Source organism: Achroia grisella, unplaced genomic scaffold (genome assembly GCF_030625045.1).
Source record: "Achroia grisella isolate CSIRO2021 unplaced genomic scaffold, CSIRO_AGI_Agris_v1 utg1248, whole genome shotgun sequence".
Classification (NCBI taxonomy): Eukaryota; Metazoa; Arthropoda; class Insecta; order Lepidoptera; family Pyralidae; genus Achroia; species Achroia grisella.
In genome coordinates, this window is record NW_026712607.1 from 160735 (window position 1) to 180185 (window position 19451).

Below are 19451 nucleotides of genomic sequence, written 5' to 3' on the forward strand. Positions count from 1 at the left end.
TCTTGTCTATCGGGAAACTAGGTACTTCTGATTTGGTTGGTATATTAGTAATAGAGCTTTCTTCTTTCAAGTCTTTGCCAATAGTTTTTTTGTCTCCCTTTTCAGTACTCTCATAACTATATTTTTCCTCTAAACTTACCTCTCTTGAAATATCTTCTGAACTACTACCATGTACCAAAGTTGGCATAAAATTATCTCTGGCACTCACACCGCTATCCACAGTTACTATAGAAGAAATCTTTTGTTCAGAGTCTATATGTGATTCTTTACAACTATGATCATCATCAAATGATTGTCTTTCTTTTATTCTATGTGTATCCATTTCGCGTTTACTTTTAGCAACACTGAAATCCAATGTTGTTTCCAACACATCCTTTGTTTCTTTGATTGGTTCTATGTCCTGTTGGGATTCTTTTATCTCATTTAATACATCTGGTAACTTAATTTTTTTATCTGTTTGTCTTGTATCTAGTGATAAACCATTCTCAAAACAACTGGATAAATCAGGTACATTATTTTCTATAGAAACGGATCCACTTTCCGGCGTTATATCAACAACAGTGACAGTTTTATTTTCTTTAGTGGTTATAAATCCATCTGGATACATATCAGTAATAGTTATTATAGTATCTATTTTCATTTTCGTTACGATACCGTGTATATTTGCGTATTTGGTATTAATAGTCTTCGTTACAGTTGTCCTGATAATAATAATGGTTTGCTGTTTGATTTCTTCAGTTTGTGTTGTAATAGTTTCTTCAGGTTCTCCGTATACAGAAAGGCCTTCTAATTCTCTAAGTATATCGTATTCAGAGAGTAATATTGAATCTGGCTTCGTAGTTGAATTTTCTTCGCCTTGTTCAAAGTAATGTTTAGTCGATGAGGATACAAATATGCTTTGTTCTATTGCTTCCTTCTGTTCTTCAGTAGCTGAAGTAGTTTTCTTTTCGCATTCCTTGGTAAAAATCGGCTCTGGTTCTATATCTTTATGTGCACTAACCTTTTTACTCAATTGTTCTTCTATTGTTGGTCTCTGCTCCTTTTCACAACTATCGGTATCATCGTCATAATCAATACCAGGTTTCTTCCCGGGAGATAACTTTTCTACAGCTGGAGCTTTTTCTGAAGTAGCTTTTTCTTTGGGAGATAATGCCTGCGGAGATTTTACTTCTGTCTCCAGGATAGTTACCTTCTCTGGTACGAGTTCGAGAGAAAGTCGGTCTGATATTTCATCGTGGCTTTCTGTCTTCGACTTTTCTTCAGTAGTAGAGATTGTTTCTTTTCCGGGACTAGTTATTATCTTAGTCTCCAGTTTCAAAGCCCTATCTTCTGCTTGTACCAAAATAGATTCCTCATTGGGTGGTAATATCTGAGGAGATTCTGCTTTTGTCGCCAAGATAGAAACTTTATGAAATAATTGCTCGGGAGATGAATAGTCTCTTTCATTGAGAAGTGATTCCTTCTCTAGATAAGTAGTAGGTTTTGTTTCTTTCTGAGGACAGAACTCTGGCTTCAATTCTTTTACACTAGTTGAGATAGTTTCTTTTTCAGAACTACTTTTTAATTCCATATGTTTTTCCACAGCTCTATCTACAACTATTTCCGAAATAGGTTCCATTTTTGGAGATAATATCTGCTGAGATTCTGCTTTTGTTACCAGGATAGTATCCTTTTCTAATTCTAGCTCTGGAGATGATAACTCTTCTTTAGGGAAACCTATTTGTGTTTCAGGTGATATGGCAGTTAGTTCGTCTAAATTAATCTTTGCTTTTAATTTAGCGTCAGTAGATATTGTTTCTTTTTCGGGACTAGTTTTTGTTTCAATCTTTTGTTTATTAATTATATCTTCTGCTTGTTCCGAAATATATTCCTCTTTGGGAGACAATATTTGCGGAAATTCCTCTTTTGTCGGTAGGATAGTATCCTTCTCTAATATTAGTTCTGGAGATGACTGATCTTTCTCACGAACAGTTGATTCCTTTTCAAGAGTTTTGGCAAGTTCTATTTTTTCCTGTGAGCTGACATCTATATCTAACGCTTTTCCTGAAGTAGCTTTCTCTTTGGGAGATAATCCCTGCAATGGTTTTACTTTCGTCTCCAAAATGGTTTCCATCTCTTGTATTAGTTCGGGGGATAGTCGGTCTTCTTTTCGGAAACTTGGAGATGTGGCAGACATTTCTTGGTATGGACTGCTTTCTGTCTTTAACTTTTCGTCAGTAGTAGATACTATTTCTTTTGCGGGACCAGTTACTATGTCAATCTTCTGTTTCAAAGCTCTATCTTCAGCTTTCCCCAAAATAGGTTCCTCTTTGGGTGACAATATCTGAGAAGACTCTGCTTTTGTCCCCAGGATAGAAACCTTCTCAAGTAAATGTTCAGGAGATGACTGATCTCTTTCACTGACAGGTGATTCCTTTTCTAGGCAAGTAGTAGGTTTTGTTTCTTTCTGTGGGCAGACCTCTGTCTTTAATTCTTTTACAATAGTCGATATAGTTTCTTTTTCAGGACTAGTTTTTAAGTCAATCTGTTTTTCCAAAGCTGAACTTACGGCTTTTTCCGAAAATGGCTCTTCTCTTAAGGGTAACTCCTGTCGAGATTCTGTTTTTATTGCTTGAATAATATCCTTCTCAATTACTTGTGCAGGAGATATGACAACATCTGTTTCTTTCTGCTGACCGATCGCTACCTTTAACTGTTGATCAGAGATTGTTTCTTTTTCTTGACTACTTCTTGTTTCAATATATGTTTCTACAACATTTTCCGTATGTTCTTCGCTGAGAGGCAATTTCTGAGGAGATTCAGCTTTTATTACACAGATATCTCTATCTTTTTCACTTAAAATTGCCGGACTTGATTCATCTTCCTTACAGACACTTGGCTCTGTTTCCACAGATGTAACAACTACTGCTTCTTCTTGTGGACTGATCTTTTTCTTTAACTCTTGTTCAGTAGTAGTAGTAGTGATTGTTATTTTTTCGGGACTAGTTCTTATTTTAATCTGTTTTTCTTCAACTTTTCCCGAAGTAAGTTCTTCTTTGAGAGACACTTGATGTAGAGATTCTGCTTTAACAGCAGGTATACTATCTTTTTCAGGTATTACCGCTGTAGATGATTCACCTTTCTTGCAGAAACTGGGATCAATTTCAGTAGATGTAGCAGGTATTGATTCTTCCTGTCGACTAACCTCTGTCTTTGACTGTTCTTCAGTAATAAGCATTGCTTTTTCGGGACTAGTTTTTAGTTCAGTCTGTTGGGGTACAACTATATCCTTAGCTGTTTCTGAAATAAGTTCCTCTTTTAAAAGTAATCCCTGCGGGGATTCTATTTTTATTGTGACGGCAGTATCCTTTTCATTTTCTAGTTCGGGAGGTAATTTGCCTTCACGAACAATTAATTCTTTATCAAGAAGTTCTGTTTTTTCCTGTGGACTGACCTCAGGCTGCTGTTTAGTTATGGCGATAGGTACTTCTTTCAAAGGCAATAACTGGGGAGATATTGCTATTATCTCGAGTGCATCGTTAGCAAGCACTTGCTTAGGAGATGATTGACTTTCTTCATGTATAGTTGATTCCTTTTTAAGAGATGTGGTAGGTTCTATTTCTTTCTTTGGAGTAACCTCTGTCTTTATTAGGTGCTCGGTAGTAGAGCTCGTTTCTTTTACGGGACTAGTTTTTAATTCAATTTTTTCTTCCGCAGCTGTGTCTTCAGCTTTTATAGAAATAGTCTCCTCTTTGTGAATCAATCCTAGCGGAGATTCTGATTTTACAGAATCATCGTCAAATACTAACTCTGGAGATATTCTGTCTTCCTCGCAGATATATGATTCTTTATCTTTTGATAAGGATTCTTTTATAGTTGTATTTGAACCCACCAGATCTTTTGAAGTGGTAGGTTCCGTTTCTTCCTGTAGACTGATTTTTTTCTTTATTTCTTGTTCAGTAGAAGAGCTCGCTTCTATTTCGGGACTAGTTCTCATATCAGTATGTTTTTCCATAACTGTATCTACTGGTTTTTCTAAAATAGATTCCGCTTTGGGAGATAATACATGTACCGATTCTGTTTTTGTCGCCGGTATAGAGTTCTTTTCAAGAGATGATTTATCTTCACTGAGAGTTGATACCTTTCCAAGAGATGTTACAGGTTCTATTTTTTCTTGTGGAATGACATCCGATAATTTTTGTTCAGTTCTTAATTCAGTCGTTTCTGCCACCCTTGTAATTACAGTTTTTCCGGTACTAAGTTCATTTTTGGGAGATAATACATGTGGAGATGGTCGGCCTTCTTCACAGACAGGTGATTCCTCTTCAAGAGATGTGTCAAATTGTAGTTTTTCCTCTGCACCAACATCTGTCTTTAATTTTTGTTCACTAACAGGGATTGTTTCTGTTTCGGGACTAGATCTTAATTCAGTCTGTTTTTCTACATGTGTATCTATAACTTCTTTAACATCCGACGTAGGTTCTTTGGGTGACAATACCTTAGGAGTTTCTAATTTTTTTGCTAGGACAGAATCTTCCTCAACTACTTGTTCAGGAGATAAGCGGTCTTCTTTACAGACACTTGATTTCTTATCAAGAGATGTGCAAGATATTTCTTCGTGTAGACTGGCCTCAGTTTCGTCCTCAGGTTTTTTTGAAATAGGTTCCTTTTTCGGTGACAATATCTGAAGAGTAGAGTGGTCTTCTTCACGGAGAGGCGATTCCTTATCAATAGATGTAACAGTATCTATTTTATCCTGAGGACTGACCTCGGTCTTTATTTTTTGATCACTTTTATAGATTGTTTCTTTTTCGGGACTAGTTATTAACTCAGTCTGTTTTTCCACACCCGTATCAACGGCATTTCCTGAAGTAGGTTCCTCTTTGGGAGACAACTTCTGCGGAGATTCTTCTTTTGTCACCAGGACCGAATCCTTTTCGAACAATTGATCAACAGGTGATCGGTCATCTATAGTGGTAATCGATTCCTTTTCAAGAGAAGTGGCAGATGTTTCTTCATGTGGAACGATCTCAGTCTTTGACTTTTCTTCAATAGTAGAAGTTGTTTCTTTTCTGGATACTGGTATTGTTTCCATTTGTATTTTAACACCTGTATCTTCTGCTTTTTCAGAAATTGTTTCATCTTTTGGTGACGATACCAAAGGAGATGTCTGACCCTCTTCACGAACAGTCGATTCCTTATCAACAGACTTAGCATGCTCTATTTCGTCCTGTGGACTATCCTTTGTCTTCACCTTTTGATCAGTTTTAGAGATTGTTTGCTTTTCAGGACTACTTCTTAATTCAGTCAGTTTTTCCACACCCATATCTATAGATTTTCCTGAAGTAGGTTCTTCCTCTTTGGGAGACAACTTCTGCGGAGATTCTTCTTTTGTCACCAGGACCGAATCCTTTTCGAATAATTGATCAACAGGTGATCGGTCATCTATACTGGTAATCGATTCCTTTTCAAGAGAAGTGGCAGATGTTTCTTCATGTGGAATGATCTCTGTCTTTGATTTATCTTCAATAGCAGAAGCTGTTTTTTTTCCGGGGACCGGTATTATTTCAGTTTGTGTTTTTACACCTGTATCCTTTGCTTTTTCAGAAACTGTTTCATCTTTTGGTGACGATACCAAAGGAGATGTCTGACCCTCATCACGAACAGTCGATTCCTTATCAACAGGTTTAGCAGGCTCTATTTCGTCCTGTGAACTATCCTCTGTCTTCACCTTTTGATCAGTTTTAGAGATTGTTTGCTTTTCAGGACTACTTCTTAATTCAGTCAGTTTTTCCACACCCATATCTATAGATTTTCCTGAAGTAGGTTCTTCCTCTTTGGGAGACAACTTCTGCGGAGATTCTTCTTTTGTCACCAGGACCGAATCCTTTTCGAATAATTGATCAACAGGTGATCGGTCATCTATACTGGTAATCGATTCCTTTTCAAGAGAAGTGGCAGATGTTTCTTCATGTGGAATGATCTCTGTCTTTGATTTATCTTCAATAGCAGAAGCTGTTTTTTTTCCGGGGACCGGTATTATTTCAGTTTGTGTTTTTACACCTGTATCCTTTGCTTTTTCAGAAACTGTTTCATCTTTTGGTGACGATACCAAAGGAGATGTCTGACCCTCTTCACGAACAGTCGATTCCTTATCAACAGATTTAGCAGGCTCTATTTCGTCCTGTGAACTATCCTCAGTCTTCATCTTTTGTTCAGTTTTAGAGATTGTTTCCTTATCAGGACTAGTTCTTACTTCAGTCAATTTTTCCACACCCATATCTATGGATTTTTCTAAGGTAGGTTCTTCTTTGGGAGACAACTTCTGCGGAAATTCTTCTTTTGTCACCAGCACCGAATCAGTTTCGAATATTTGATCAACAAGTGCTTGGTCTTCTATACTGGTAACCGATTCTTTTTCAAGAGAAGTGGCAGATGTTTCTTCGTGTGGAACGATCTCAGTCTTTGTCTTTTCTTCAATAGTAGAAGTTGTTTCCTTTCCGGAGACTGGTATTGTTTCAGTGTGTATTTTAACACCTGTATCTTCCGTTTTTTCAGAAATTGTTTCATCCTTTGCTGACGATGTCAAAGGAGATGTCTGATCTTCTTTTAGAACAGTCGATTCCTTATCAACAGATTTAGCATGCTCTATTTCGTTCTGTGGACTAGCCTCTGTCTTCATCTTTTGTTCAGTTTTAGAGATTGTTTCCTTTTCGGGACTAGTTCTTAATTCAGTCAGTTTTTCCACAGCGGTATCTACGGATTTTCCTGAGGTAGGTTCCTCTTTGGGTGATAACTTCTGCGGAACTTCTTCTTTTGTCATTAGGACAGAATCCTTTTCGAATATTTGATCAATAGGTGATTGGTCTTCTATACTAGTAACCGATTCCTTTTCAAGAGAAGTTGCAGATGTTTCTTCATGTGGCACGATCGCAGTCTTTGACTTTTCTTCAATAGCAGAAGTTGTTTCTTTTCCGGAGACTGGTATTGTTTCAGTTTGTATTTTAACACCTGTATCTTCTGCTTTTTCAGAAATTGTTTCATCTTTTGGTGACGATACCAAAGGAGATGTCTGATCTTCTTTTAGAACAGTCGATTCCTTATCAACAGATTTAGCATGCTCTTTTTCGTCCTGTGGACTAGCCTCTGTCTTCATCTTTTGATCAGTTTTAGAGATTGTTTCCTTTTCGGGGCTAGTTCTTAATTCAGTCAGTTTTTCCACACCTGTATCAACGGCTTTTCCTGAAGTAGGTTCCTCTTTGGGAGACAACTTCTGCGGAGATTCTTCTTTTGTCACCAGGACCGAATCCTTTTCGAATATTTGATCAACAGGTGATCGGTCCTCTATACAGGTAATCGATTCCTTTTCAAGATAAGTGGCAGGTGTTTCTTCGTGTGAAACAATCTCAGACTTTGACTTTTCTTCAATAGTTTCAACAGTAGAAGTCGTTTCTTTTCCAGATACTGGTATTGTTTCAGTTTGTATTTTAACATCTGTATCTTTTGCTTTTTCAGAAATTGTTTCATCTTTTGGTGACGATACCAAAGGAGATGTCTGATTTTCTTTTAGAACAGTCAATTCCTTATCAACAGATTTAGCATGCTCTATTTCATCCTGTGGACTATCCTCGGTCTTCACCTTCTGGTCAGTTTTAAATATTGTTTCCTTTTCGGGACTAGTTTTTACTTCAGTCAGTTTTTCCATACTTATATGTACGGATTTTCCTGAGGTAAGTTCCTCTTTGGGAGACAACTTCTGCGGAGCTTCTTCTTTTGTCTCCAGGATTGAATCCTTTTCAAGAGGCGTAGCCGATGTTTCATGTGGAATGACCTGTGTCTTTTGTTTATCTTCAATAGCAAAAGTTGTTTCTTTTCCGAGGGCAGGTAATTTTTCAGTTTGTATTCTTACTCCTATATCTTCTGCTTTTTCAGAAATAGTTTCATCTTTTGGTGACGATACCAAAGGAGCTGTCTGAGGTTTCTCACCAATAGTCGATTCCTTATTAACAGATTTAGCAGGTTCTATGTCGTCCTGTGGACTGGCCTCTCTCTTCCCCTTTTGTTCAGTTTTAGGGATTATTTCTTTTTCGGGACTAGTTCTTAATTCAGTCAATTTTTCCACACCTATATCTATAGATTTTTCTGAGATAGGTTCCTCTTCGGGAGACAACTTCTGCGGAGCTTCTTCTCTTGTCGCCAGGACTGAATCCTTATCAAGAGATGTAGCCAATGTTTCTTCATGTGGAATGACCTGTGTCTTTGATTTATCTTCAATAGCAGAAGTTGTTTCTTTTCCCGGGACAGGTATTTTTTCAGTTTGTATTTTTACTCCTATATCATCTGCTTTTTCAGAAATTGTTTCATCTTTTAGTGACGATACCAAAGATGTCTTAACTTCTTCAAGAACAGTTGATTCCTTATCAACAGGTTTAGCAGGTTCTATGTCGTTCTGTGGACTGGCTTCTATCTTCATCTTTTGTTCAGTTTTAGGGATTGTTTCTATTTCGAGACTAGTTCTTAATTCAGTCAGTTTTTCCACGTTTATATCTATGGATTTTTCTGAGGTGGGTTCCTCTTTGGAAGACAACTTCTGCGGAACTTCTTCTTTTGTCACTAGGACCGAATCCGTTTCGAATATTTGATCAACAGGTGATCGGTCTTCTATACTGGTAACCGATTCTTTTTCAAGAGAAGTGGCAGATATTTCTTCATGTGGAATAATCTCAGACTTTGACTTTTCTTCAATAGTTTCAACAGCAGAAGTCGTTTCTTTTCCAGATACTGGTATTGTTTCAGTTTGTATTTTAATATCTGTATCTTTTACTTTTTCAGAAATTGTTTCATCTTTTGGTGACGATACCAAAGGAGATGTCTGATCGTCTTTCAGAACAGTTAATTCCTCATCAACAGATTTAGCATGCTCTATTTTATCCTGTGGACTATCCTCTGTCTTCACCTTTTGGACAGTTTTAGAGACTGTTTCCTTTTCGGGACTAGTTATTAATTCAGTCAGTTTTTCTACACTTATATCTACGGATTTTTTTGAGGTAGGTTCCTCTTTGGTAGAGAACTTCTGCGGAGCTTCTTCTTTTGTTACCAGGACTGAATCCTTTTCAAGAGGTGTAGCCGATGTTTCTTCATGTGGAATGACCTGTGGCTTAGATTTATCTTCAATAGCTGAAGTTATTTCTTTTTCCGGGACAGGTATTTTTTCAGAAATTATTTCATCTTTTGGTGACGATACCAAAGGAGATGTCTTACCGTCATCACGAACAGTCGATTCCTTATCAACAGATTTAGCAGGTTCTATGTCGTCCTGTGGACTGGCCTCGGTCGTCATCTTTTGTTTAGTATTGTATATTGTTTCTTTTTCGGGAGTAGTTCTTAATTCAGTCAATTTTTCCACACCTGTATCTACGGATTTTCCTGAGGTAGGTTCTTCTTTGGGAGACAACTTCTGCGGAGCTTCTTCTTTTGTTACCAGAACTGAATCCTTTTCAAGAGGTGTAGCCGATGTTTCTTCATGTGTCTTTGATTTATCGTCAATAGCAGAAGTTGTTTCTTTTTCGGGGACTGGTATTTTTTCAGTTTGTATTTTTACACCCATATCTTCTGCTTTTTCAGTAATTGTTTCATCTTCTGGTGATGATACCAAAGGAGACGTTTGATCTTCTTCACGAACTGTTGATTTCTTATCAAGAGGCTCTATTTCGTCCTGTGGACTATCCTCTGTCCTCACCTTGTCTTCAGTTTTAGAGATTGTTTCCTTTTCGGGACTAGCTCTTAATTCACTCAGTTTTTCCACACCTGTGTCTACGGATTTTCCTGCTGTAGGTTCTTCTTGGGTAGATAACTTCTGAGGAACTTCTTTAGTCTTCAGAACTGAATCCTTCTCAAATATTTGATCGACAGGTGATCGGTCTTCTATACTGGTAATTGATTCCTTTTCAAAAGAAGTGGCAGATATTTCTTCGTGTGGAACGATCTCAGTCTTTGACTCTTCTTCAATAGTAGAAGTTGTTTCTTTTCCGGAGACTGGAATTGTTTCAGTTTGTATTTTAACACCTGTATATTCTTCTTTTTCAGAAATTGTTTCATCTTTTGGTGACGACACCAAAGTTGACTTCTGATCTTCTTTCAGAACAGTCGATTCCTTATCAACAGATTTAGAATGCTCTATTTCGTCTTGTAGACTATCGTCTGTCTTCACCTTTTGTTCAGTTTTAGGGATTATTTCTTTTTCGGGACTAGTTCTTAATTCAGTCAGTTTTTCCACACCTGTATCTATGGATTTTTCTGAGCTAGGTTCTTCTTTGGGAGACAACTTCTGTGGAGCTTCTTCTTTTGTTATCAGAACTGAATCCTTCCCAAATATTTCAATAGGTGATCGGTCTTCTTTACTAGTGACCGATTTCTTTTCAGAAGAAGTGGCAGATATTTCTTCACGTGGAACGATCTCAGTCTTTGACTTTTCTTCAATAGTTTCAACAGTAGAAGTCGTTTCTTTTCCGGATACTGGTATTGTTTCCGTTTGTATTTTTGCACCCATATCTTCCGCCTTTTCAGTAATTAGTTCATCTTTTGGTGACGATAACAAAGGAGATGTCTGATCTTTAAGAGCAGTCGATTCCTTATCAACAGATTTATCATGCTCTATTTCATCCTGTGGACTATCCTCTGTCATCAACTTTTGTTCAGTTTTAGGGATTATTTCGTTTTCGCGACTAGTTCTTAATTCAGTCAGTTTTTCCACACTTATATCTATGGATTTTTCTGAGCTAGGTTCTTCTATGGGAGACAACTTCTGTGGAGCTTCTTCTTTTGTTACCAGAACTGAATCCTTCCCAAATATTTCAATAGGTGATCGGTCTTCTTTACTAGTGACCGATTTCTTTTCAGAAGAAGTGGCAGATATTTCTTCATGTGGAACAATCTCAGTCTTTGACTTTTCTTCAATAGTAGAAGTTGTTTGTTTTCCGGATACTGGTATTGTTTCGGTTTGTATTTTTGCACCCATATCTTCCGCCTTTTCAGTTATTAGTTCATCTTTTGGTGACGACACCAAAGTTGACTTCTGATCTTCTTTAAGAACAGTCGATTCCTTATCAACAGATTTAGAATGCTCTATTTCGTCTTGTAGACTATCGTCTGTCTTCACCTTTTGTTCAGTTTTAGGGATTATTTCTTTTTCGGGACTAGTTCTTAATTCAGTCAGTTTTTCCACACCTGTATCTATGGATTTTTCTGAGCTAGGTTCTTCTATGGGAGACAACTTCTGTGGAGCTTCTTCTTTTGTTACCAGAACTGAATCCTTCCCAAATATTTCAATAGGTGATCGGTCTTCTTTACTAGTGACCGATTTCTTTTCAGAAGAAGTGGCAGATATTTCTTCATGTGGAACAATCTCAGTCTTTGACTTTTCTTCAATAATAGAAGTTGTTTGTTTTCCGGATACTGGTATTGTTTCGGTTTGTATTTTTGCACCCATATCTTCCGCCTTTTCAGTTATTAGTTCATCTTTTGGTGACGACACCAAAGTTGACTTCTGATCTTCTTTAAGAACAGTCGGTTCCTTATCAACAGATTTAGCAGGTTCTATTTCTTCCTGTGGACTGGCCTCGGTCTTCATCTTTTGTTCAGTTTTAGATGTTGTTTCTTTTTCGGGACTAGTTATTAATTCAGTCAGTTTTTCCACACCTGTATCTACGGATTTTCCTGAAGTAGGTTCCTCTTTGGAAGACAGCTTCTGCGGAACTTCTTCTTTTGTGACCAAAACTGAATCCTTCTCAAATATTTGATCAACAGGTGACCGGTCTTCTATACTAGTAACCGATTCCTTTTCAGAAGAAGTGGCAGATATTTCTTCATTTGGACCGATCTCAGTCTTTAACTTTTCTTCAATAGTTTCGGCAGTAGAAGTCGTTTCTTTTGCCGATACTGGTATTGTTTTAGTTTGTATTTTAGCACCTGTATCTTCTGCTTCATCAGAAATTGTTTCATCTTTTGGTGATGATATCAAACGAGATGTTTGATCGTATTCACGAACAGTCGATTTCTTATCAACATGCTCTATTTCGTCCTGTGGAGTACCCTCTGTTTCCTTTTCGGGACTAGTTCTCTCTAATTCACTCAGTTTTTCCACACCTGTATCTACGGATTTTCTTGTGGTATGTTCCTCTTTGGTAGACAACTTCTGCGAATCTTCTTCTTTTGTCACCAGAACTGAATCCTTCTCATTTATTTGATCAACAGGTGATCGGTCTTCTATACTGGTAACCGATTCCTTTTCAGGAGAAGTCGCATATATGTTTTCATGTGAAACGATCTCAGTCTTTGACATTTCTTCAATAGTAGAAGTTGTTTCTTTTTCGGTGACTAGTATTTTTGCAGTTTGTGATTTTACACCTATGTCTTCTGCTTTTTCAGAAATTATTTTATCCTTTGGTGACGATACCAAAGCAGATGTCTGATCTTCTTTAAGGACAGTCGGTTCCTTAATAACAGTTTTAGCAGGTTCTATTTGGTCCTGTGGACTGACCTCAGTCTTCATCTTTTGTTCAGTTTTAGGGACTGTTTCGTTTTCGGGACTAGTTCTTAATTCAGTCATTTTTTCCATACCTATATCTATGTATTTTCCTGAAATAGGGTCCTCTTTAGGAGACAACTTCTGCGAAGCTTCTTCTTTTGTCACCAGAACTGAATCCTTCTCAAATATTTGATCAACAGGTGATCGGTCTTCTATACTGGTAACCGATTCCTTTTCAAGAGAAGTGGCAGATATTTCTTCATGTGGAACGATCTCAGTCTTTGACTCTTTTTCAATAGTAGAAGTTGTTTCTTTTCCGGATACTGGTATTGTTTCAATTTGTATTTTTGTAACCATATCTTCCGCCTTTTTAGAAATTGTTTCATCACTTGGTGACGTTACCAAAGTTGACTTTTGATCTTCTATAAGAACAGTCGGTTCTTTATAAACAGATTTAGCAGGTTCTATTTGGTCCTGTGGACTGGCCTCGGTCTTTATCCTTTGTTCAATTTTAGGGATTGTTTCTTTTTCGGGACTAGTTCTTAATTCAGTCAATTTATCCACACCTATATCTATGGATTTTTCTGAGGTAGGCTCCTCTTTGGAAGACAACTTCTGCGGAGCTTCTACTTTAGTCACCAGAACTGAATCGTCAAATATTTGATCAATAGGTGACTGTTCTTTTATACCAGTAACTGATTCCATTTCAGGAGAAGTTGCAGATATTTCTTCATGTGGAACGATCTCAGTCTTTGACCCTTCTTCAATAGTAGAAGTTGTTTCTTTTTCGGAGACTGGTATTGTTTCCGTTTGTATTTTTGCAATCATATCTTCCGCCTTTTCAGAAATTGTTTCATCTTTTGGTGACGTCACCAAAGTTGACTTCTGATGTTCTTTAAGAACAGTCGGTTCCTTATCAACAGATTTAGCAGGTTCTATTTGGTCCTGTGGAATGGCCTCAGTCTTCATCTTTTGTTCACTTTTAGGGATTGTTTCTTTTTCGGGACTAGTTCTTAATTCAGTCAATTTTTCCATACCCATATCTATGGATTTTTCTGAGGTAGGTTCCTCTTTGGGAGACAACTTCTGCGGAGCTTCTTCTTTTGTGACCAGAACTGAATCCTTCTCAAATATTTGATCAATAGGCGACCGGTCTTCTCTACCAGTAGCCGATTCCTTTTCAGGAGAAGTGGCAGATATTTCTTCATGTTGAACGATCTCAGTCTTTGACTCTTCGTCAATAGTAAAAGTTGTTTCTTTTCCGAATACTGGTATTGTTTCAGTTTGTAGTTTTGGAACCATATCTTCCGCCTTTACAGAAATTGTTTCATCTTTTAGTGACGTTACCAAAGTTGACTTTTGATCTTCTTTAAGAACAGTCGGTTCTTTATCAACAGATTTAGCTAGTTCTATTTGGTCCTGTGGACTGGCCTCGGTCTTCATCTTTTGTTCAGTTTTAGGGATTGTTTCTTTTTCGGGACTGGTTCTTAATTCAGTCAATTTTTCCACACCTATATCTATGGATTTTTCTGAGGTAGGTTCCTCTTTGGGAGACAACTTCTGTGGAGATTCTTCTTTAGTCACCAGAACAGAATCCATCTCAAATATTTGATCAATAGGTGACCGGTCTTTTATACCAGTAACCGGTTCCATTTCAGGAGAAATGGCAGATATTTCTTCTTGTAGAGCGATCTCAGTCTTTGACTGTTCTTCAATAGTAGAAGTTGTTTCCTTTCCGGAGACTGGTATTGTTTCAGTTTGTATTTTTGCACCTATATCTTCCGCCTTTTCAGTAATCATTTTATCTTTTGGTGACGATACCAAAGGAGATGTCTGATCTTCTTTAAGAATAGTCGATTCCTTGTCAACAGATTTAGCAGGTTGTATTTCGTCCTGTCGACTGGCCTCGGTCTTTATTTTCTGTTCAGTTTTAGGTATTGTTTCTTTTTCGGCACTAGGTTTTATTTCAGTCAGTTTTTCCACACCTGTATCTACGGATTTTTCTGAGGTAGATTCCTCTTTGGGAGACAACTTCTGCGGAGATTCTTCTTTTGTCACCAGGACTGAATCCTTCTCAAATATTTGATCAACAGGTAACCGGTTTTCTATACTAGCAACCGATTCCTTTTCAGGAGAAGTGGTAGATATTTCTTCATGTAGAACGATCTCAGTCTCTGATTTTTCTTCAATAGTAGACGTTGTTTCTTTTTCGGGGACTGGTATTTTTTCAGTTTGTATTTGTACACCTATATCTTCTGCTGTTTCAGAAATTGTTTCTTCTTTTAAAGATGATACCAAAGGAGACATTTGGACTTCTTCACGAACAATTAATTTCTTATCAATAGGCTCTATTTCGTCCTGTGGACTACCCTCTGTCTTCATCTTTTGTTCAGTTTTAGAGATTGGTTCCTGTTCAGGACTAGTTCTTAATTCACTGAATTTTTCCACACCTGTATCTATGGATTTTCCTGAGGTAGGTTCTTCTTTGGGAGACAACTTCTGCGGAACTTCTTCTTTTGTCACCAAAACTGAATCCTTCTCAAATATTTGATCGACAGGTGATCGGTCTTCTATACTAGCAACCGATTCCTTTTCAGGAGAAGTGGCAGATATTTCTTCATGTAGAACGATCTCAGTCTCTGATTTTTCTTCAATAGTAGAAGTTGTTTCTTTTTCGGGGACTGGTATTTTTTCAGTTTGTATTTGTACACCTATATCTTCTGCTGTTTCAGAAATTGTTTCTTCTTTTAGAGATGATACCAAAGGAGACTTTTGAACTTCTTCATGAACAGTTAATTTCTTATCAACAGGCTCTATTTCGTCCTGTGGACTACCCTCTGTCTTCATCTTTTGTTCAGTTTTAGAGATTGGTTCCTTTTCGGGACTAGTTCGTAATTCACTGAGTTTTTCCACACCTGTATCTACGGATTTTCCTGAGGTAGGTTCTTCTTTGGGAGACAACTTCTGCGGAACTTCTTCTTTTGTCACCAAAACTGAATCCTTCTCAAACATTTGATCGATAGGTGATCGGTCTTCTATACTAGCAACTGATTTCTTTTCAGGAGAAGTGGCAGATATTTCTTCATGTAAAACGATCTCAGTCTCTGATTTTTCTTCAATAGTAGTAGTTGTTTCTTTTTCGGGGACTGGTATTTTTTCAGTTTGTATTTGTACAACTATATCTTCTGCTGTTTCAGAAATTGTTTCATCTTTTAGTGATGATACCAAAGGGGACGTTAGAACTTCTTCGCGAACAGTTGATTTCTTATCAACAGACTCGATTTCGTCCTTTGGACTACCCTCTGTCTTCATCTTTTGTTCAGTTTTAGAGATTGTTTCGTTTTCGGGGCTAGTTCTTAATTCACTCAGTTTTTCCACACCTGTATCTACCGATTTTTCTGGGGTAGGTTCTTCTTTGGGAGACATCTTCTGCGGAAATTCTTCTTTTGTCACCAAAACTGAATCCTTCTCAAATATTTGATCGACAGGTGATCGGTCTTCTATACTGATACCGGATTCCTTTTTAAGATGTGTAGCAGATATTTCTCCGTGTGATTTTTCTTCAATAGCAGAAGTTTCTCTTTCGGAGACTGGTATAGTTTCAGTTTGTATTTTTACACCTATATCTTCTGATTTTTCAGAAATTGTTTCATCTTTTGGTGACGATACCAAAGTTGACTTCTGATCTTCTTTAAGAACAGTCGGTTCCTTATCAACAGATTTAGCAGGTTCTATTTCGTCATGTGGACTGGCCTCGGTCTTCATCTTTTGATCAGTTTTAGAGATTGTTTCCTTTTCGGGCCTAGTTCTTAATTCAGTCAGTTTTTCCACACCCATATCTATGGATTTTTCTAAGGTAGGTTCCTCTTTGGGAGACAACTTCTGCGGAACTTCTTCTTTTGTCATCAGAACTGAATCCTTCTCAAATATGTGATCAACAGATGATCGGTCCTCTATACTGGTAACTGATTCCTTTTCAGAAGAAGTGGCAGATATTTCTTCATGTGGAACAATCTCAGTCTTTGATTTTTCTTCAATAGTAGAAGTTGTTTCTTTTCCGGATACCGGTATTGTTTCGGTTTGTATTTTTGCACCCATATCTTCCGCCTTTACAGTAATTATTTCATCTTTTGGTGACGATACCAAAGGAGATGTCTGATCTTCTTTAAGAACAGTCGATTCCTTATCAACAGATTTAGCATGTTCTATTTCATCCTGTGGACTGGCCTTGATCTTTATCTTCTGTTCAGGTTTAGATATTGTTTCTTTTTCGGGACTAGTTCTTAATTCAGTCAGTTTTTCTACACCTGTATCTACGGATTTTCCTGAGGTAAGTTCCTCTTTGGGAGACAACTTCTGGGGAACTTCTTCTTTTGTCACCAAAACTGAATCCTTCTCAAATATTTGATCGACAGGTGATCGGTCTTCTATACTGATACCGGATTCCTTTTCAAGAGGTGTGGCAGATATTTCTCCGTGTGGAATGACCTGTGTCTTTTGTTTATCTTCAATAGCAAAAGTTGTTTCTTTTTCCGGGGCAGGTAATTTTTCAGTTTGTATTTTTACTCCTATATCTTCTGCTTTTTCAGAAATTGTTACATCTTTTGGTGACGGTACCAAAGGAGATGTTTGACCTTCTTCACGAACAGTCGATTCCTTATCAACAGATTTAGCAGGTTCTATTTTGTCCTCTGGACTGGTCTCTGTCTTCATCTTTTGTTCAATTTCAAGAACTGTTTCTGTTTCGGGACTAGTTCTTAATTCACTCAGTTTTTCCACAGATATATCTACGGATTTTCCTGAGGTAGGTTCCTCTTTGTGAGATAACGTCTGCGGAATTTCTTCTTTTATCACGAGAATTGAATCCTTTTCAAATATTTGATCATCAGATGATCGGTCTTCTATACTGATACCGGTTTTCTTTTCAAGAGGTGTAGCAGATATTACTTCGTGTGGAATGACCTCTGTCTTTGATTTTTCTTCAATAGCTGAAGTTATTTCTTTTCTGAGTTCTATTTGATCATGTTCAGTAACTTCTGTTTTTATTTTTTGTACAGTTGTAGACACTTCTTTTTCGGGACTTAATTCCGTCAAATCTGTATGAATGGTTTTTGCCGAAATAGGTTCCTGTTTCGGAGACAACTCCTGCGGTGAGTACGCTTTTATCGCTGAGATAGTATCCTTTTCCAATAATTGATCCGGAGATACTCGCTCTTCCTTACAAATATCTGATTTTTTTTCAAAAGATGGTGCAGACGTTTCTTCTTGTGGAATGACTTCTTCTTTTGGCATAAATTCAGAAACAGATGTTGTGTCTTTTCTTGGTATAGCTGTTATTTCAGTCTGTATTTTCACAATTGTATCTAAAGGTTTTTGCAAATTAGGTTCCTCAGGTGATATTGACTTAGGAGATTCAGCTATTGTCGCTAGAATAGAATCTTTTTCAAGTACTTGGTCAGAACATGAACGCTCTTCTTTTAGGATGTTGGATTCTTTTTCAATGGTAGATATTTTTTCTTGTAAACTGACCTCTGTCTTTATCTTTTGTTCAGTTGTAGAGATTGTTTCTTTTCCAGAAATAGTCCCAAATTCAGTCTGTTTATGCATATCTGAGTCTATTGATTTGTCCGAAAATGATTTCTCGGGTGACAATACCTTGTGAGATTCGAATTTTGTCTCCAGATTAGAATCCTTTTCGACTACTTTCTTAGGAGATGAGCGGTCGTCTTCATGGACAGTGATTTCCTTTTTAATAGATGTGGTAGATATTTCTTCATGAGGACTGACTTTAGACTTATATTTTTCTTCAGTAGTGAATTTTATTTCTTTTTCGGGGCTAATTGCTATCATAGTCTGTTGCTTTAAATCCGTATCTTCTACTTTTCTAGAAATAGGTTCCGTTTTGGTAGACAATGCCTGTGGAGATTCTGCTATTCTCTCTAATACATTATCCTTTCTAAGTATTTGCTCAGTAGATGATTGACCTTCTTCATGGATATGTGATTCTTCAATTTTAGAAATTCTTTCCTTTTGAGGACTAGTTCTTAATTCAGTTTGTTTGTCTAAGGCTCTATATTCATCTGTTATATTAAATGGATCCTTTTTGAGGGATATTCCACTTAAGATTTTGGTACTTTCTATTTTTTTCTCTGAGTTAATATCCTTATCTTCTTGTTCCGGAGCGGAACTGTCGTCTTTACCGTAATTATATTCCTTTGCACATTCTATAACTTTATGTTGATTTTGAACTTCTATTTTCGGGCTTGTTGCTAGTTGTAAGTCTCGTTCTTCTTTATCCATATAAGTGAAATTGGATTCTTCAGTAAAAGACTTAATTGGTTCTTCTTTTTCTGCAAATACTTCTTTGTCAGGTTCATCAACATCCACAATTCTTATTGTTTCATCAAGTTTTGTAGTAGGTAACCCATCTTCTTTCTCTTCAGTTGTATTGGTTATTGTAACTATTTTGAATTTCTTTATAACATTATGTGCATCAGCGTATTTGGTTTTAATAACTCTAGTTACAATTGTTCTTTTAACAGTGAAAGATTCTCGTTCAATTTCTTCAATTTTTGTGTTTATTTCTTCTTCTGGTTCACCGAATTCGTAAAAGTCTTTTAGGTCCGAAAGTTCAGTATCTACAAGACTTTCTTTATCTTTTATTCTTATTCTTTTTTTGATGTCAGAACTAAGATCAACTTTTGCTATTATTGGAATACTATCATCATCAATTTCTTCTTCTAAGCCATCCTCGGTTATATTTGATACAGTTATATTACTATCAGTATATGACTTCAAAGTTCCGTCTGGGGTTTTATCAATGGTATTATTCAATGTGATAGTTTTTACTTTGGTCACTTCTCCTTGTGAATTTGCATACTTTGTTTTAATTGTTTTAGTTACTATGGTTCGTTTTATAATTATAGATCCTTGTCTAATTATTTCA

At 36.9% G+C, this 19451-nt stretch overlaps 1 protein-coding gene across 1 annotated transcript in view; it reads right to left on the reverse strand.

The window, feature by feature from the left end:
- Positions 1–19451, reverse strand: part of LOC131854904 (microtubule-associated protein futsch-like) — a 72792-nt gene that overhangs the window by 9477 nt on the left and 43864 nt on the right. The window contains exon 7 of the mRNA XM_059206088.1: positions 26–19368. Coding sequence (XP_059062071.1) covers positions 26–19368 — 19343 coding nt within the window. The remainder of the gene's footprint in view (positions 1–25; positions 19369–19451) is intronic.